Consider the following 20235-nt stretch of genomic DNA (forward strand, 5'->3'; position numbering starts at 1 on the left):
CCACATTCTCCCCACTCCCCGTGGGAGCGAGTCCCACATTCTCCCCCACTCCCCATGGGAGCGAGTCCCACATTCTCCCCACTCCCCGTGGGAGCGAGTCCCACATTCTCCCCCACTCCCCGTGGGAGCGAGACCCACATTCTCCCCCACTCCCCGTGGGAGCCAGTCCCACATTCTCCCCCACACCCTGTGGGAGCGAGTCCCACATTCTCCCCACTCCCTGTGGGAGCGAGTCCCACATTCTCCCCCCACTCCCCGTGGGAGCGAGTCCCACATTCTCCCCCACTCCCTGTGGGAGCCAGTCCCACATTCTGCCCCACTCCCTGTGGGAGCCAGTCCCACATTCTCCCCCACTCCCTGTGGGAGCCAGTCCCACATTCTCCCCCACTCCCTGTGGGAGCGAGTCCCACATTCTCCCCACTCCCTGTGGGAGCGAGTCCCACATTCTCTCTACTCCCTGTGGGAGCGAGTCCCACATTCTCCCCCACTCCCCGTGGGAGCAAGTCCCACATTCTCCCCCACTCCCTGTGGGAGCGAGTCCCACATTCTCCCCCACTCCCTGTGGGAGCAAGTCCCACATTCTCCCCACTCCCTGTAGGAGCGAATCCCACATTCTCCCCCACTCCCCGTGGGAGCGAGTCCCACATTCTCCCCCACTCCCCGTGGGAGCGAGTCCCACATTCTCCCCCACTCCCCCGTTGGAAAGAGTCCCACATTCTCCCCCACTCCCTGTGGGAGCGAGTCCCACATTCTCCCCCACTCCCCGTGGGAGCGAGTCCCACATTCTCCCCCACTCCCTGTGGGAGCGAGTCCCACATTCTCCCCACTCCCCGTGGGAGCGAGTCCCACATTCTCCCCCACTCCCCGTGGGAGCGAGTCCCACATTCTCCCCACTCCCTGTGGGAGCGAGTCCCACATTCTCCCCACTCCCCGTGGGAGTGAGTCCCACATTCTCCCCCCCACTCCCCTGTGGGAGCGAGTCCCACATTCTCCCCACTCCCCATGGGAGCGAGTCCCACATTCTCCCCCACTCCCCGTGGGAGCGAGTCCCACATTCTCCCCCACTCCCCGTGGGAGCGAGTCCCACATTCTCCCCCACTCCCTGAATTTTCTGATGGGTTTATTTGTGACTGGCGTATATTTAACGCCCAGAGCCCCTCAATGGCTTCCTTCCCCCTCCCAGTCTAACTGAATGGCTCCCAGTGACACGCAGCCCCTGGTGTATGTCAGTGTTGACCCTGGCGGACTGTAACTCAGGCCTCTGCCCTGCTCTGTTACGGGTTCAGTATCATCGTACCTTATTGCAGGCCGTAGTCAGGAACTCGACGAAGGGTAGGATAGGGGAGTTCCTGTAGAAGTCCAGCAGCTGAGCGATGCTGTTGTGTCTTCGCTGATCGCCCAGGATCCGATACTGATGCTCGGGCAGCTGCTCGATGATGAAGTGGCGACAGCGGTCTGACCCACTGAGAGTCAGAAGGAAAAGGGTCAGTCAGCGCGTCCAGCGCCCCGCGCAGGCCCCACCACCCCCACTGCCCTCCCGCCCCGTCTGAGCGAGGGTCTGCCCTCGCGAGGCTGGATGCCAAGCGGTGTGGGAAAGGTCGGAGGGTCCATAATGTGGGCGGAAGGAGCATCAAACCAATCTTTATTGTCACAAGTTCACACTAACACTGCAATGAAGTCACTGTGAAAATCCCCTCGTCGCCACATTCCGGCGCCTGTTCATAGAATCATCGAATTTACAGTGCAGAAGGAGGCCATTCGGCCCATCGAGTCTGCACCGGCTCTTGGAAAGAGCACCCTACCCAAGGTCAACACCTCCACCCTATCCCCATAACCCAGTAACCCCACCCAACACTAAGGGCAATTTTGGACACTAAGGGGCAATTTAGCACGGCCAATCCACCTAACCTGCACATCTTTGGACACTAAGGGACAATTTAGCACGGCCAATCCACCTAACCTGTCCATCTTTGGACACTAAGGGACAATTTAGCATGGCCAATCCACCTAACCTGCACATCAATGGACACTAAGGGACAATTTAGCACGGCCAATCCACCTAAGCTGCACATCTTTGGACTGTGGGAGGAAAGCTGCACATCTTTGGACTGTGGGAGAACGTGCAGACTCCACACAGACAGTGACCCAGCCGGGAATCGAACCTAGGACCCGGAGCTGTGAAGCAACAGTGCTACCCACTGTGCTACCATGCCAATTGCCCACACACCCTCAATGTCTTCCCCCACTCCCAACCTTGGCTTCCGCGGGGGCTACCCCAGCCTCTTCAAGGCGGGTTGGAATTGGTGGGGAGCAGCCGCTACGCCTCCCACTGTTGACCAGGAGATGGCAGTGTCGCATCAGAACGAGTTAGCCAGGAAGGAGTTCAGCGACCGAGATCGTCTGTGATGCCTCCGCAGTGGAATATCCTGCCCGCAGTCGGACACGCGGGGGGGGGGGGGGGGGGGGGGGGGGGGCGCGTGGGAGAGGGGGGGGCGTTCAGTGAGCCCCTGAGCCAGGGTTCCCGCCCAGCTGCACAGCAATGGAGACACAGCCAGCGACACAGACCCCGGTCCCAACTACCCCGAGCAGTTCTCGGGAAAATAGCTCAGCGTGGGTCAGAGAGCACTGAGGGGTCAGTCCGAGGGTCAGAGAGCACTGCGGGGTCAGTCCGAGGGTCAGAGAGCACTGAGGGGTCAGTCCAAGGGTCAGAGAGCACTGAGGGGTCAGTCTGGGTCAGAGCGCATTGAGTGGTCAGTCCGAGGGTCAGAGAGCATTGAGGGGTCAGTCCAAGGGTCAGAGAGCACTGCGGGGTCAGTCCGAGGGTCAGAGAGCATTGAGGGGTCAGTCTGAAGGTCAGAGAGCATTGAGGGGTCAGTCGGTCAGAGCGCATTGAGTGGTCAGTCCGAGGGTCAGAGAGCATTGAGGGGTCAGTCTGAGGGTCAGAGAGCATTGAGGGGTCAGTCTGAGGGTCAGAGAGCATTGAGGGGTCAGTCCGAGGGTCAGAGAGCATTGAGTGGTCAGTCCGAGGGTCAGAGAGCATTGAGGGGTCAGTCTGAGGGTCAGAGAGCATTTGAGGGGTCAGTCTGGGTCAGAGAGCATTGAGTGGTCAGTCCGAGGGTTAGAGAGCATTGAGGGGTCAGTCTGAGGGTCAGAGAGCATTGAGGGGTCAGTCCGAGGGTCAGAGAGCATTGAGGGGTCAGTCAGTGAGGGTCAGGGTGCACCGGAGGGTCACTCAGTGAGGGTCAGAGTGCGTGGGGGGTCAGTCTGAGGGTCGGAGAGCACAGAGGGAATTCAGTCAGTGAGGGTCAGAGAGCACTATAGGGTCAGTGAGGGTCAGAGTGTGCTGGAGGGTCAGAGTGTGCTGTGGGGTCAGTAAGGGTCAGAGTGCTCTGTGGGGTCAGTGAGGGTCAGAGTGCGCTGTGGGGTCAGTGTCACAGTGTGCTGGAGGGTCAGTGTGCCATGGGGTCAGTAAGGGTCAGAGTGCACTGTGGGGTCAGTGGGCGTCAGAGTGGGCCGTGGGGTCAGTGAGGGTCACAGTATGCTGTGGGGTCAGTAAGGGTCACAGTGTGCCATGGGGTCAGTGAGGGTCAGAGTGTACCATGGGGTCAGTGAGGGTCAGAGTGCGCTGTGGGGTCAGTGAGGGTCAGAGTGTGATTTGGGGTCAGTAAGGGTCAGAGTTGCCTGTGGGGTCAGTGAGGGTCAGAGTGCGCTGTGGGGTCAGTGAGGGTCAGAGTGTGATGTGGGGTCAGTGAGAGTCAGAGGGTGCTGCGGGGTCAGTAAGGGGCAGATTGCGCTTTGGGGTCAGTAAGGGTCAGAGTGAGCTCGGGGTCAGTGAGGGTCAGAGTGTGCTGCGGGGTCAGTGAGGGTCAGAGTGAGCTGTGGGGTCAGTAAGGGTCAGAGTGTGCTGTGGGGTCAGTAAGGGTAAGAGTGAGCTGTGGGGTCAGTAAGGGTCAGAGTGTGCCATGGGGTCAGTGAGGGTCAGAGTGTGCTGTGGGGTCAGTAAGGGTCAGAGTGAGCTGCGGGGTCAGTGAGGGTCAGAGTGAGCTGCGGGGTCAGTGAGGGTCAGAGTGCGCTGCGGGGTCAGTGAGGGTCAGAGTGAGCTGTGGGGTCAGTAAGGGTCAGATTGCGCTGTGGGGTCAGTAAGGGTCAGAGTGCGCTGTGGGGTCAGTAAGGGTCAGAGTGTGCCATGGGGTCAGTGAGGGTCAGAGTGTACCATGGGGTCAGTGAGGGTCAGAGTGTGCCATGGGGTCAGTGAGGGTCAGAGTGTGCTGTGGGGTCAGTAAGGGTCAGATTGCGCTGTGGGGTCAGTAAGGGTCAGAGTGTGATGTGGGGTCAGTAAGGGTCAGAGTGCGCTGTGGGGTCAGTGAGGGTCAGAGTGTGCTGCGGGGTCAGTAAGGGTCAGATTGCGCTGTGGGGTCAGTAAGGGTCAGAGTGTGATGTGGGGTCAGTAAGGGTCAGAGTGTGATGTGGGGTCAGTGAGGGTCACAGTGTGCTGCGGGGTCAGTAAGGGTCAGATTGCGCTGTGGGGTCAGTAAGGGTCAGAGTGTGCTGCGGGGTCAGTGAGGGTCAGAGTGCGCTGTGGGGTCAGTAAGGGTCACAGTGTGCTATGGGGTCAGTAAGGGTCAGAGTGTGATGTGGGGTCAGTAAGGGTCAGAGTGCGCTGTGGGGTCAGTGAGGGTCAGAGTGTGCTGCGGGGTCAGTGAGGGTCAGATTGCGCTGTGGGGTCAGTAAGGGTCAGAGTGTACCATGGGGTCAGTGAGGGTCAGAGTGTGCCATGGGGTCAGTAAGGGTCAGATTGCGCTGTGGGGTCAGTGAGGGTCAGAGTGTGCTGCGGGGTCAGTGAGGGTCAGAGTGCGCTGTGGGGTCAGTAAGGGTCAGAGTGCTCTGTGGGGTCAGTAAGGGTCAGATTGCGCTGTGGGGTCAGTAAGGGTCAGAGTGCGCTGTGGGGTCAGTAAGGGTCAGAGTGTGCTGTGGGGTCAGTAAGGGTAAGAGTGAGCTGCGGGGTCAGTAAGGGTCAGAGTGTGCCATGGGGTCAGTGAGGGTCAGAGTGTGCTGTGGGGTCAGTAAGGGTCAGAGTGAGCTGCGGGGTCAGTGAGGGTCAGAGTGAGCTGCGGGGTCAGTGAGGGTCAGAGTGCGCTGCGGGGTCAGTGAGGGTCAGAGTGAGCTGTGGGGTCAGTAAGGGTCAGATTGCGCTGTGGGGTCAGTAAGGGTCAGAGTGCGCTGTGAGGTCAGTAAGGGTCAGAGTGTGCCATGGGGTCAGTGAGGGTCAGAGTGTACCATGGGGTCAGTGAGGGTCAGAGTGTGCCATGGGGTCAGTGAGGGTCAGAGTGTGCTGCTGGGTCAGTGAGGGTCAGAGTGTGCCATGGGGTCAGTGAGGGTCAGAGTGTGCTGCTGGGTCAGTGAGGGTCAGAGTGTGCTGTGGGGTCAGTAAGGGTCAGATTGCGCTGTGGGGTCAGTAAGGGTCAGAGTGTGATTTGGGGTCAGTAAGGGTCAGAGTGCGCTGTGGGATCAGTGAGGGTCACAATGTGCTGCTGGGTCAGTGAGGGTCAGAGTGCGCTGTGGGGTCAGTAAGGGTCAGATTGCGCTGTGGGGTCAGTAAGGGTCAGAGTGCGCTGTGGGGTCAGTAAGGGTCAGATTGCGCTGTGGGGTCAGTAAGGGTCAGAGTGCGCTGTGGGGTCAGTAAGGGTCAGAGTGAGCTGCGGGGTCAGTAAGGGTCAGAGTGTGCCATGGGGTCAGTGAGGGTCAGAGTGAGCTGCGGGGTCAGTGAGGGTCAGTGTGTTTGAGGGTCAGTGAGGGTCACAGTGTGCTGTGGGGTCAGTGAGGGTCAGAGTGTGATGTGAGGTCAGTGAGGGTCACAGTGTGCTGCGGGGTCAGTGAGGGTCAGAGTGTGCTGCGGGGTCAGTGAGGGTCAGAGTGCGCTGCGGGGTCAGTGAGGGTCAGAGTGCGTTGCAGGGTCAGTGAGGGTCAGAGTGTGCTGCGGGGTCAGTGAGGGTCACAGTGTGGCATGGGGTCAGTGAGGGTCAGGTGTGCTGTGGGGTCAGTGAGGGTCAGAGTGCATTGCAGGGTCAGTGAGGGTCAGAGTGTGCTGCGGGGTCAGTGAGGGTCAGAGTGCGCTGTGGGGTCAGTAAGGATCAGAGTGCGCTGTGGGGTCAGTGAGGGTCAGAGTGTGATGTGGGGTCAGTGAGGGTCAGAGTGAGCTGCGGGGTCAGTGAGGGTCAGAGTGTGCCATGGGGTCAGTGAGGGTCAGAGTGCGCTGCGGGGTCAGTGAGGGTCAGAGTGCGCTGTGGGGTCAGTGAGGGTCAGTGTGTTTGAGGGTCAGTGAGGGTCAGTGTGTTTGAGGGTCAGTGAGGGTCAGAGTGTGCTGCGGGGTCAGTGAGGGTCAGAGTGTGATGTGGGGTCAGTGAGGGTCAGAGTGAGCTGCGGGGTCAGTGAGGGTCAGAGTGTGCCATGGGGTCAGTGAGGGTCAGAGTGTGCCATGGGGTCAGTGAGGGTCAGAGTGTGCTGCGGGGTCAGTAAGGGTCAGAGTGTGCCATGGGGTCAGTGAGGGTCAGAGTGTGCTGTGGGGTCAGTAAGGGTCAGAGTGAGCTGCGGGGTCAGTGAGGGTCACAGTGTGATGTGGGGTCAGTAAGGGTCAGTGTGTTTGAGGGTCAGTGAGGGTCAGAGTGTGCTGTGGGGTCAGTGAGGGTCACAGTGCGCTGTGGGGTCAGTGAGGGTCAGAGTGCGCAGTGGGGTCAGTGAGGGTCACAGTGTGCTGCGGGGTCAGTGAGGGTCAGAGTGAGCTGCGGGGTCAGTGAGGGTCAGAGTGAGCTGCGGGGTCAGTAAGGGTCAGAGTGAGCTGCGGGGTCAGTAAGGGTCAGATTGCGCTGTGGGGTCAGTGAGGGTCAGAGTGAGCTGCGGGGTCAGTAAGGGTCAGAGTGCGCTGCGGGGTCAGTGAGGGTCACAGTGCGCTGTGGGGTCAGTGAGGGTCAGAGTGTGCTGCGGGGTCAGTAAGGGTCAGAGTGTGCCATGGGGTCAGTGAGGGTCAGAGTGTGCTGCGGGGTCAGTGAGGGTCAGAGTGCGCTGTGGGGTCAGTGAGGGTCAGAGTGTGCTGTGGGGTCAGTGAGGGTCAGAGTGCGCAGTGGGGTCAGTGAGGGTCAGAGTGCGCAGTGGGGTCAGTGAGGGTCAGAGTGCGCTGTGGGGTCAGTGAGGGTCAGAGTGCACTGCGGGGTCAGTGAGGGTCAGAGTGCGCTGTGGGGTCAGTGAGGGTCAGAGTGCGCTGCGGGGTCAGTGAGGGTCAGAGTGTGCTGCGGGGTCAGTGAGGGTCACAGTGTGCTGCGGGGTCAGTGAGGGTCAGAGTGCATTGCAGGGTCAGTGAGGGTCAGAGTGCATTGCGGGGTCAGTGAGGGTCAGAGTGTGCTGTGGGGTCAGTGAGGGTCAGAGTGCATTGCGGGGTCAGTGAGGGTCAGAGTGTGCTGTGGGGTCAGTGAGGGTCAGTGTGTTTGAGGGTCAGTGAGGGTCAGAGTGAGCTGCGGGGTCAGTGAGGGTCAGAGTGCATTGCGGGGTCAGTGAGGGTCAGAGTGTGCTGTGGGGTCAGTGAGGGTCAGTGTGTTTGAGGGTCAGTGAGGGTCAGAGTGTGCTGTGGGGTCAGTGAGGGTCAGTGTGTTTGAGGGTCAGTGAGGGTCAGAATGCGCTGCGGGGTCAGTGAGGGTCAGTGTGTTTGAGGGTCAGTGAGGGTCAGAGTGCGCTGCGGGGTCAGTGAGGGTCACAGTGTGCTGCGGGGTCAGTGAGGGTCAGTGTGTTTGAGGGTCAGTGAGGGTCAGAGTGTTTGAGGGTCAGTGAGGGTCAGAGTGAGCTGCGGGGTCAGTGAGGGTCAGAGTGCGTTGCAGGGTCAGTGAGGGTCAGAGTGTGCTGCGGGGTCAGTGAGGGTCAGTGTGTTTGAGGGTCAGTGAGGGTCAGAGTGCGCTGTGGGGTCAGTGAGGGTCAGAGTGAGCTGTGGGGTCAGTGAGGGTCAGAGTGAGCTGCGGGGTCAGTGAGGGTCAGTGTGTTTGAGGGTCAGTGAGGGTCAGAGTGTGTTTGAGGGTCAGTGAGGGTCAGAGTGTGCCATGGGGTCAGTAAGGGTCAGAGTGTGCTGCGGGGTCAGTGAGGGTCAGAGTGTGCCATGGGGTCAGTAAGGGTCAGAGTGCGCTGCAGGGTCAGTGAGGGTCAGAGTGTGCTGCGGGGTCAGTGAGGGTCAGAGTGTGCCATGGGGTCAGTAAGGGTCAGAGTGCGCTGTGGGGTCAGTGAGGGTCAGAGTGTGTTTGAGGGTCAGTGAGGGTCAGAATGAGCTGTGGGGTCAGTAAGGGTCAGAGTGAGCTGCGGGGTCAGTGAGGGTCAGAGTGTGCCATGGGGTCAGTAAGGGTCAGAGTGAGCTGCGGGGTCAGTGAGGGTCAGAGTGCGCTGCGGGGTCAGTAAGGGTCAGAGTGTGCTGCGGGGTCAGTAAGGGTCAGAGTGCTCTGTGGGATCAGTGAGGGTCAGAGTGCATTGCAGGGTCAGTGAGGGTCAGAGTGTGCTGCGGGGTCAGTGAGGGTCAGAGTGCGCAGTGGGGTCAGTGAGGGTCAGAGTGCGCAGTGGGGTCAGTGAGGGTCAAGTGTGCTGTGGGGTCAGTGAGGGTCAGAGTGTGTTTGAGGGTCAGTAAGGGTCAGAGTGCATTGCAGGGTCAGTGAGGGTCAGAGTGCGCAGTGGGGTCAGTGAGGGTCAGAGTGCATTGCAGGGTCAGTGAGGGTCAGAGTGTGCTGTGGGGTCAGTGAGGGTCAGAGTGTGCCATGGGGTCAGTAAGGGTCAGAGTGAGCTGCGGGGTCAGTGAGGGTCAGAGTGCGCTGCGGGGTCAGTAAGGGTCAGAGTGTGCTGCGGGGTCAGTAAGGGTCAGAGTGCTCTGTGGGATCAGTGAGGGTCAGAGTGCATTGCAGGGTCAGTGAGGGTCAGAGTGTGCTGCGGGGTCAGTGAGGGTCAGAGTGCGCAGTGGGGTCAGTGAGGGTCAGAGTGCGCAGTGGGGTCAGTGAGGGTCAAGTGTGCTGTGGGGTCAGTGAGGGTCAGAGTGTGTTTGAGGGTCAGTAAGGGTCAGAGTGCATTGCAGGGTCAGTGAGGGTCAGAGTGTGCTGTGGGGTCAGTAAGGGTCAGAGTGCGTTGCAGGGTCAGTGAGGGTCAGAGTGTGCTGTGGGGTCAGTAAGGGTCAGAGTGCGTTGCAGGGTCAGTGAGGGTCAGAGTGTGCTGTGGGGTCAGTAAGGGTCAGAGTGCGTTGCAGGGTCAGTGAGGGTCAGAGTGTGCTGTGGGGTCAGTAAGGGTCAGAGTGCGTTGCAGGGTCAGTGAGGGTCAGAGTGTGCTGTGGGGTCAGTAAGGGTCAGAGTGCGTTGCAGGGTCAGTGAGGGTCAGAGTGCGTTGCAGGGTCAGGTATTTACCTGTATGACAGCACTATTCCCGACTGACTTTCACTCAAACGAAGCAGGAATGATCCACGCGGCCGCCCCTGGAGCAGACTCTCCGCCTCCCTGTAGGGGAAACATCAAAACTTACTGCCCATAGAGACCCTGAATCCTCACTGACCGTGTGAACCCTGGACCTCCACAGTCACCGTGAACCCTGAACCCCATTGACCCTGTGAACTCTGAACCCCACTGACACCGCGAACCCTGAACGCACCACTGATACTGTGAACCCTGAACCCCCACTGACACCGTGAACCCTAAACTCTCAGTGACACCGTGAACTCTGAACCCCCACAGACACAGTGAACCCTGAACCCCCACTGACACCGTGAAACCTGAACCCCAACTGACACCGTGAAACCTGACCCCCACTGACCTTGTGAACCCTGAACCTCCACAGTCACCGTGAACCCTGAACCCCATTGACCCTGTGAACTCTGAACCCCACTGACACCGCGAACCCTGAACCCCCCACTGACACTGTGAACCCTGAACCCCAACCGACCATGTGGACCCTGAACCCTCACTGACACCGTGAACCCTGAACCCCCACTGACACCAGGAACCCTGAACCCCACTGACACCGTGAACCCTGAACCCCCACTGACACCATGAACCCTGAACTCCCACTGACCCCGTGAAACCTGAACCCCCACTGACACCGTGAACCCTGAACCCCCACTGACACCATGAACCCTGAACCCCCACTGACCCTGTGAACCCTGACCCCCACTGACCATGTGAACCCTAAACCCCCATTGACACCATGAACCCTGAACCCCCACTGACACCATGAACCCTGAACTCCCACTGACCCCGTGAAACTTGAACCCCCACTGACTCTGTGAAACCTGACCCACCACTGACCATGTGAACCCTGAACCCCCACTGACCCCGTGAACCCTGAACCCCCACTGACACCATGAACCCTGAACCCCAACCGACCGTGCAAACCCTGAACCCCCACTGACACCGTGAACCCTGAACCCCCACTGACCCTGTGAACCCTGACCCCCACTGACCATGTGAACCCTGAACCCCCATTGACACCATGAACCCTGAACCCCCACTGACACCATGAACCCTGAACTCCCACTGACCCCGTGAAACTTGAACCCCCACTGACTCTGTGAACCCTGACCCACCACTGACCATGTGAACCCTGAACCCCCACTGACCCCGTGAACCCTGAACCCCCACTGACACCATGAACCCTGAACCCCAACCGACCGTGCAAACCCTGAACCCCCACTGACACCGTGAACCCTGAACCCCGGTGATCCAAAAGGCAGTGACCCTGAGCCCCGAACCCCAGTGAGCCTGAACCCTGAACCCAGTGAGGGTGGAGTCCTGTGACCCTGAATGGCAGTGACTCCCCCCACTTACCGTCTGGAGGCAAAGCCGTGGAACCAGGGTGAGCAAAGTCCATCCTCTGCTGTCTGGGCATCGGGAGGATCCCCGGGACCCAGCAGGACGTCCCGATCGTCCGTCAGGCTCATCCTGAAGGGATCAGCGTGTCTGGGTGCAGCCCCTGCAGTCGATCAGTCACGGTACTGCATCTCATCCCTGCAGTGGGTACGGAGAAGAAGGCAGCATGAGGAAATCAGTGAGGCAGAGAGGGAGAGGCGGGTGGGGGGGAGGCCGGGGCTGGACATCACGCATTCTGGCGAGCGATGTTTCCCAGGGATCAGCGCGGTGACGCCTGGAGTTCAGAGTTCATAGGTCGGATGGCTAGAATCTTACAGCACAGAAAGAGGCCACTGTCCGATTAGTCCCAGTCCCAGCTGCGCACCCTCATCGTCGGGGGGTCAGTACTGAGGGTGCCCAATCGGTAGGCCTCAAAGGGATGGACAACAGGGTCCTCTGACAGTGCAGCGCTCCCTCAGTACTGACCCTCCCACAGTGCGGCGCTCCCTCAGTACTGACCCTCCCTCAGCGGCACTCCCTCAGTACTGACCCTCTGACAGTGCGGCCGTCCCTCAGTACTGACCCTCTGACAGTGCAGCACTCCCTCAGTACTGACCCTCTGACAGTGCGGCGCTCCCTCAGTACTGACCCTCCCACAGTGCTGCGCTCCCTCAGTACTGACCCTCCCACAGTGCGGCACTCCCTCAGTACTGACCCTCTGACAGTGCGGCGCTCCCTCAGTACTGACCCTCCGACAGTGCGGCGTTCCCTCAGTACTGACCCTCTGACAGTGCAGCACTCCCTCAGTACTGACCCTCTGACAGTGCAGCGCTCCCTCAGTACTGACCCTCCCACAGTGCGGCACTCCCTCAGTACTGACCCTCTGACAGTGCGGCCGTCCCTCAGTACTGACCCTCTGACAGTGCAGCACCCTCAGTACTGACCCTCCCACAGTGCGGCACTCCCTCAGTACTGACCCTCTGACAGTGCAGCGCTCCCTCAGTACTGACCCTCCCACAGTGTGGCACTCCCTCAGTACTGACCCTCCCACAGTGCAGCGCTCCCTCAGTACTGACCCTCCCACAGTGCGGCACTCCCTCAGTACTGACCCTCCGACAGTGCGGCACTCCCTCAGTACTGACCCTCTGACAGTGCGGCTCTCCCTCAGTACTGACCCTCTGACAGTGCAGCACTCCCTCAGTACTGACCCTCCCACAGTGTGGCACTCCCTCAGTACTGACCCTCCCACAGTGCAGCGCTCCCTCAGTACTGACCCTCCCACAGTGTGGCACTCCCTCAGTACTGACCCTCCGACAGTGCGGCACTCCCTCAGTACTGACCCTCTGACAGTGCGGCGCTCCCTCAGTACTGACCCTCCCACAGTGCGGCACTCCCTCAGTACTGACCCTCCCACAGTGCGGCACTCCCTCAGTACTGACCCTCTGACAGTGCGGCACTCCCTCAGTACTGACAATTCACAATTCACAATACAGTCACAATTCGGTGACCTTTACGTTAGTGATGGAAAGGGATAAGTATACCCCGCAGGGCAAGAGTTATAGCTGGGGGAAGGGCAATTATGATGCCATTAGACATGACTTAGGATGTGTTGGTTGGAGAAGTAGCCTGCAAGGGTTGGGCACACTGGATATGTGGAGCTTGTTCAAGGAACAGCTATTGCATGTTCTTGATAAGTACGTACCAGTCAGGCAGGGAGGAAGGGGTCGAGCGAGGGAACCGTGGTTTACCAAAGAAGTGGAATCTCTTGTTAAGAGGAAGAAGGAGGCCTATGTGAAGATGAGGCGTGAAGTTTCAGTTGGGGCGCTTGATAGTTACAAGGAAGCGAGGAAGGATCTAAAGAGAGAGCTGAGACGAGCAAGGAGGGGACATGAGAAGTCTTTGGCAGGTAGGATCAAGGAAAACCCAAAAGCTTTCTATAGGTATGTCAGGAATAAAAGAATGACTAGGGTAAGAGTAGGGCCAGTCAAGGACAGTGGTGGGAAGTTGTGTGTGGAGGCTGAGGAGATAAGCGAGATACTAAATGAATACTTTTTGTCAGTATTCACTCAGGAAAAAGATATTGTTGTGGAGGAGAATGCTGAGACCCAGGCTATTTGAATAGATGGCATTGAGGTGAGTAGGGAAGAAGTGTTGGCAATTCTGGACAAGGTGAAAATAGATATGTCCCCGGGGCCTGATGGGATTTATCCTAGGATTCTCTGGGAAGCCAGGGAAGAGATTGCTGAGCCTTTGGCTTTGATTTTTAGGTCATCATTGGCTACAGGAATAGTGCCAGAGGACTGGAGGATAGCAAATGTGGTCCCTTTGTTCAAAAGGGGAGTAGAGATAACCCCGGTAACTGTAGGCCGGTGAGCCTAACGTCTGTGGTAGGTAAAGTCTTGGAGAGGATTATAAAAGATACGATTTATAATCATCTAGATAGGAATAATATGATTAGGGATAGTCAGCATGGTTTTGTGAAGGGTAGGCCATGCCTCACAAACCTTATCGAGTTCTTTGAGAAGGTGACTGAACAGGTGGACGAGGGTAAAGCAGTTGATGTGGTGTATATGGATTTCAGTAAAGCGTTTGATAAGGTTCCCCACGGTCGGCTATTGCAGAAAATACGGAGGCTGGGGATTGAGGGTGATTTAGAGATGTGGATCAGAAATTGGCTAGTTGAAAGAAGACAGAGAGTGGTGGTTGATGGGAAATGTTCAGAATGGAGTTCAGTTACGAGTGGCGTACCACAAGGATCTGTTCTGGGGCCGTTGCTGTTTGTCATTTTTATAAATGACCTAGAGGAGGGCGCAGAAGGATGGGTGAGTAAATTTGCAGACGACACTAAAGTCGGTGGAGTTGTAGACAGTGCGGAAGGATGTTGCAGGTTACAGAGGGACATAGATAAGCTGCAGAGCTGGGCTGAGAGGTGGCAAATGGAGTTTAATGTGGAGAAGTGTGAGGTGATTCACTTTGGAAAGAATAACAGGAATGCGGAATATTTGGCTAATGGTAAAATTCTTGGTAGTGTGGATGAGCAGAGGGATCTCGGTGTCCATGTACATAGATCCCTGAAAGTTGCCACCCAGGTTGATAGGGTTGTGAAGAAGGCCTATGGTGTGTTGGCCTTTATTGGTAGAGGGATTGAGTTCCGGACCCATGAGGTCATGTTGCAGTTGTACAAAACTCTAGTACGGCCGCATTTGGAGTATTGCGTACAGTTCTGGTCGCCCCATTATAGGAAGGACGTAGAAGCTTTGGAACGGGTGCAGAGGAGATTTACCAGGATGTTGCCTGGTATGGAGGGAAAATCTTATGAGGAAAGGCTGATGGACTTGAGGTTGTTTTCGTTAGAGAGAAGAAGGTTAAGAGGTGACTTAATAGAGGCATACAAAATGATCAGAGGGTTAGATAGGGTGGACAGCGAGAGCCTTCTCCCGCGAATGGAGGTGGCTAGCACGAGGGGACATAGCCTTAAATTGAGGGGTAATAGATATAGGACAGAGGTCAGAGGTGGGTTTTTTACGCAAAGAGTGGTGAGGCCGTGGAATGCCCTACCTGCAACAGTAGTGAACTCGCCAACATTGAGGGCATTTAAAAGTTTATTGGATAAGCATATGGATGATAAGGGCATAGTGTAGGTTAGATGGCCTTTAGTTTTTTTTTCCATGTCGGTGCAACATTGAGGGCCGAAGGGCCTGTACTGCGCTGTATCGTTCTATGTTCTATGTTCTATGTTCTATGACCCTCTGACAGTACGGCGCTCCCTCAGTACTGACCCTCTGACAGTGCGGCTCTTCCTCAGTACTGACCCTCCACAGTGCGGCGCTCCCTCAGTACTGACCCTCTGACAGTGCGGCGCTCCCTCAGCACTGACCCTCCCACAGTGCGGCGCTCCCTCAGTACTGACCCTCCCACAGTGCGGCGCTCCCTCAGTACTGACCCTCCCACAGTGCGGCACTCCCTCTGTACTGACCCTCCCACAGTGCGGCGCTCCCTCAGTACTGACCCTCTGACAGTGCGGCGCTCCCTCAGTACTGACCCTCTGACAGTGCGGCGCTCCCTCAGCACTGACCCTCCCACAGTGCGGCGCTCCCTCAGTACTGACCCTCCCACAGTGCGGCGCTCCCTCAGTACTGACCCTCTGACAGTGCGGCGCTCCCTCAGCACTGACCCTCCCACAGTGCGGCGCTCCCTCAGTACTGACCCTCCCACAGTGCGGCGCTCCCTCAGTACTGACCCTCCCACAGTGCGGCGCTCCCTCAGTACTGACCCTCTGACAGTGCGGCATTCCCTCAGTACTGACCCTCCCACAGTGCGGCGCTCCCTCAGTACTGACCCTCTAACAGTGCGGCACTCCCTCAGTACTGATCCTCTGACAGTGCGGCACTCCCTCAGTACTGACCCTCTGACAGTGCAGTGCTCGCAGAGTACTGACCCTCCCACAGTGCGGCACTCCCTCAGTACTGACCCTTTGACAGTGCGGCACTCCCTCAGTACTGACCCCCCCACAGTGCGGGGCTCCCTCAGTACTGACCCTCCTACAGTGCGGGGCTCGCTCAGTACTGACCCTCTGACAGTGCGGCACTCCCTCAGTACTGACCCTCTGACAGTGCGGAACTCCCTCAGTACTGACCCTCGGACAGTGCCGTACTCCCTCAGTACTGACCCTCTGACAGTGCGGCACTCCCTCAGTACTGACCCTCCCACAGTGCGACACTACCTCAGTACTGACCCTCTGACAGTGCGGCGCTCCCTCAGTACTGACCCTCGGACAGTGCGGCACTCCCTCAGTACTGACCCTCCCACAGTGCGGCGCTCCCTCAGTACTGACCCTCCCACAGTGCGGCGCTCCCTCAGTACTGACCCTCCCACAGTGCGGCTCTCCCTCAGTACTGACCCTCCGACAGTGCGGCGCTTCCTCAGTACTGACCCTCCCACAGTGCGTCGCTCCCTCAGTACTGACCCTCTGACAGTGCAGCACTTCCTCAGTACTGACCCTCTGATAATGCAGCGCTCCCTCAGTACTGACCCTCTGACTGTGCGTCGCCCCCTCAGTACTGACCCTCTGACAGTGCGGCACTCCCTCAGTACGGACCCTCTGACAGTGCGGCACTCCCTCAGTGCTGACCCTCTGACAGTGCGGCACTCCCTCAGTACTGACCCTCCCACAGTGCAGCACTCCCTCATTACTGACCCTTCAGACAGTGCAGTGCTCCCTCAGTACTGACCCTCAGACAGTGCGGCGCTCCCTCAGTACTGACCCTCTGACAGTGCGGCACTCCCTCAGTACTGACCCTCTGACAGTGCCGCACTCCCTCATTACTGACCCTCCCACAGTGCCGCACTCCCTCAGTACTGACCCTCTGACAGTGCGGCACTCCCTCAGTACTGACCCTCTGACAGTGCGGCACTCCCTCAGTACTGACCCTCTGACAGTGCCGCACTCCCTCATTACTGACCCTCTGACAGTGCGGCACTCCCTCAGTACTGACCCTCTGACAGTGCCGCACTCCCTCATTACTGACCCTCAGACAGTGTGGCACTCCCTCAGTACTGACCCTCTGACAGTGCGGCACTCCCTCAGTACTGACCCTCTGACAGTGCGGCACTCCCTCAGTACTGACCCTCCCACAGTGCCGCACTCCCTCATTACTGACCCTCAGACAGTGCGGCACTCCCTCAGTACTGACCCTCTGACAGTGCCGCACTCCCTCTTTACTGACCCTCTCACAGTGCCGCACTCCCTCAGTACTGACCCTCTGACAGTGCGGCACTCCCTCAGTACTGACCCTCTGACAGTGCGGCACTCCCTCAGTACTGACCCTCTGACAGTGCGGCGCTCCCTCAGTACTGACCCTCCCACAGTGCGGCGCTCCCTCAGCACTGACCCTCTGACAGTGCGGCGCTCCCTCAGTACTGACCCTCTGAGAGTGCGGCGCTCCCTCAGTACTGACCGTCTGACAGTGCAGCACTCCCTCAGTACTGACCCTCTGACAGTGCAGCACTCCCTCAGTCCTGACCCTCTTACAGTGCAGCGCTCCCTCAGCACTGACCCTCTGACAGTGCCGCACTCCCTCAGTACTGACCCTCGGACAGTGCGGCACTCCCTCAGTACTGACCCTCTGACAGTGCGGAGCTCCCTCAGTACTGACCCTCTGACAGTGCGGCGCTCCCTCAGTACTGACCCTCTGACAGTGCGGCACTCCCTCAGTACTGACCCCCTGACAGAGCAGCACTCCCTCAGTACTGACCCTCTGACAGTGCGGCGCTCCCTCAGTACTGACCCTCCCACAGTGCAGCACTCCCTCAGTACTGACCCTCTGACAGTGCGGGACTCCCTCAGTACTGACCCTCTGACAGTGCGGCGCTCCCTCAGTACTGACCCTCCCACAGTGCAGCACTCCCTCAGTACTGACCCTCTGACAGTGCGGCGCTCCCTCAGTACTAACCCTCTGACAGTGCGGCACTCCCTCAGTACTGACCCTCCCACAGTGCAGCACTCCCTCAGTACTGACCCTCTGACAGTGCGGCAATCCCTCAGTACTGACCCTCTGACAGTGCGGCACTCCCTCAGTACTGACCCTCTGACAGTGCGGCGCTCCCTCAGTACTGACCCACAATGCAGCACTCCCTCAGTACTGACCCACAATGCAGCACTCCCTCAGTACTGACCCTCCCACAGTACGGCGCTCCCTCAGTACTGACCCTCCCACAGTGCGGCACCCTCAGTACTGACCCTCTGACAGTGCAGCACTCCCTCAGTACTGACCCTCTGACAGTGCAGCACTCCCTCAGTACTGACCCTCCCACAGTGCGGCACTCCCTCAGTACTGACCCTCCCACAGTGCGGTGCTCACTCAGTACTGACCCTCTGACAGTGCAGCACTCCCTCAGTACTGACCCTCTGACAGTGCGGCGCTCACTCAGTACTGACTCTCTGACAGTGCGGCGCTCACTCAGTACTGACCCTCTGACTGTGCGGAGCTCCCTCTGGGAGCGGCGGCCTGGAATACGGGACTCGACCCTCTGCAGCGGAGACCTCCGGCCACGACCTGACTACTGGCCGAGCACGCGCAGAGAGATGCCAACTTGATCCTCTCCCGGGCCCCATCTCGGGTGCAGAGATTGAGACAGTGAAGGTAGAATGGGGGGTGGCGGGGGGGGGGGGGGAAAGCGGCTCGATGGGCAATAGTGCCTCGAGTCAGGCTTCAGCCTAGCAGGGAGTGCAAGGCTGTAGTCAGGCTTCAGCCTAGCAGGGAGTTCAAGGCTGTAGTCAGGCTTCGGCCTAGCAGGGAGTGCAAGGCTGTAGTCAGGCTTCGGCCTAGCAGGGAGTGCAAGGCTGTAGTCAGGCTTCGGCCTAGCAGGGAGTGCAAGGCTGTAGTCAGGCTTCGGCCTAGCAGGGAGTGCAAGGCTGTAGTCAGGCTTCGGCCTAGCAGGGAGTGCAAGGCTGTAGTCAGGCTTCGGCCTAGCAGGGAGTGCAAGGCTGTAGTCAGGCTTCGGCCTAGCAGGGAGTGCAAGGCTGTAGTCAGGCTTCGGCCTAGCAGGGAGTGCAAGGCTGTAGTCAGACTTCAGCCTAGCAGGGAGTGCAAGGCTGTAGTCAGGCTTCGGCCTAGCAGGGAGTGCAAGGCTGTAGTCAGGCTTCGGCCTAGCAGGGAGTGCAAGGCTGTAGTCAGGCTTCGGCCTAGCAGGGAGTGCAAGGCTGTGCTGTCACGCGTCCGCGTTGGCAGGCCCGGCGAGCGCTGCTCTTTGCAGGAGGAACCCACGCCACCATTTCCTGCTCTGGGTTCCGCTCGTCCTCTGATGGTTAACAGCTGACGCCTTCTTGCAAAACAAGCGAACCAGCGTTTTGTCGCCCTTTCATGCTGGGACCCACAGCCCCACTGACTGAAAGCCGTAACTATACATAGCTTCTGAAGGTTCCTGTTGAATCTATTTTGAACTCAGCGGGTTGCTGCTGGAACGGGGGAGGTGCTGCCTGAAGTGGGGGAGGGGGGAGGGCGTCGGATTCAATCGGAACTTCCAACAGGGGGAATTCCGAGCAACACTGGAAGGCGGAGAGATTGATCCCTTCAAAGAGGCGGCATAGGTTCAATGGGCTGAATGGCCTCCTCCTGAACTCTCTACTAGACTGACACACTGCTCAACACCCCCACCCCCCCTCCACTTTCCCAAAGGCCCCACCTGGGGGGGATGGGGGGGGGGGGGATTAACCCCGGGCCTGCAGCCTGGGAGGCCCACATCCCTGTGCAATGACTCAACTCTTTCACAGGACAAGGCGGGGCGCAGGCAGGGAACAGACGGCAGAGGGGGTCATCGGGGTCAGTGGTGAGTGGGGGGGGGGGGTACAGGAGCGCCTCAGTCCGCCCCCCCTCCCTGCCCCAGCCTGTCCCTTTGTGAATGGCCATTGCTGAGATTGCGGCCAATAGCAGTACGGACGCTGACCCCGTACCTCGTACCGAGGTTTGGCAGGAGGCAGGGCGAGATACCGGGGTGGGGGGGGGGGGGGGGTGGCGGGGGGGGGGGGGGGGGGGGGGGGGAGAGTAGAGAGAGAGAGGCAGCAGCTCCCCAGAGGGCGAGGTCACCCTCACCCACCCCCTTCAGCTGCAGAAGTTTCAGGCCAAGAGGCCGACGTCGAGGCCTACACAGAAAGGCTTCTGGGCGCGCACACACGGTGAGACGCCTGGCGCCTCGGCCGGTCAGCCGGTGGGGCCTCGGTACTCAAAGGGGGCCTCCCAGGGACCTCCCGGGAATAGGCCCGTCTTCAAACCTCCCCACTGCCATTATCCTGGAATGTCAACCGTCCGGACCAGTATCCACCCAAAGCACAATCCACTCTTCCCAGAACCTCCTGACCTATCAATTTCCACCCTGCCACGTCCACAGCCTCCGTCGCTATCGCTGATTTGTCCTCTTCCTTCATAAACAATAATATAAAGAACTTGCCCTGCATCGCAAATTGTCATTTTGTCTCGAACAAGGCCCGCCTACTATTGTGATGACTGGAAAATTTCGGAATATTGGGTTCTAAGTGTTGGGCAGCTTGAGGGTTAATAGCCTGGGATTGGAGTGTGTTCGACCGCAGCGGTCATGTTGTCTTTTTTGCCAATAAAGAATTCTGTTTGGCAGGGCCTGGGTGCTTTTAGCAGCCAGAAGGTGAAATTGAGAAAGGGATGTGTTTTTCGGTCTGGGCTAATGGACTGTGGTTTGACAGGGGAAGTCCCTGGGGAGTTCATGTACTTTACTGCCTGCAGAGAGAATTAGTTTTACAGCTTTGGGGGGAGGGGGGTGTTGACAAGGAAGGTAGCGAGATATATTGAAAAGCTTTTGAGACGCAGTTGTTGGAGAAGGTTTTGGAGAGGGGAGTTGAATTCTGATCTGCCTGACT

The 20235-nt window shown here is 58.6% G+C and overlaps 1 protein-coding gene across 1 annotated transcript in view; it reads right to left on the reverse strand.

Moving 5' to 3' along the window:
* The window catches only part of LOC119958719, a 60406-nt gene that overhangs the window by 29961 nt on the left and 10210 nt on the right, over positions 1–20235 (reverse strand). Inside the window, exons 2-4 of the mRNA XM_038787296.1 lie at positions 10827–11006; positions 9414–9503; positions 1298–1463 (exon numbers count right to left, since the gene is read on the reverse strand). Coding sequence (XP_038643224.1) covers positions 1298–1463; positions 9414–9503; positions 10827–10939 — 369 coding nt within the window. The 5' untranslated portion in view covers positions 10940–11006. The remainder of the gene's footprint in view (positions 1–1297; positions 1464–9413; positions 9504–10826; positions 11007–20235) is intronic.

This window comes from Scyliorhinus canicula, chromosome 30, assembly GCF_902713615.1.
Source record: "Scyliorhinus canicula chromosome 30, sScyCan1.1, whole genome shotgun sequence".
Classification (NCBI taxonomy): Eukaryota; Metazoa; Chordata; class Chondrichthyes; order Carcharhiniformes; family Scyliorhinidae; genus Scyliorhinus; species Scyliorhinus canicula.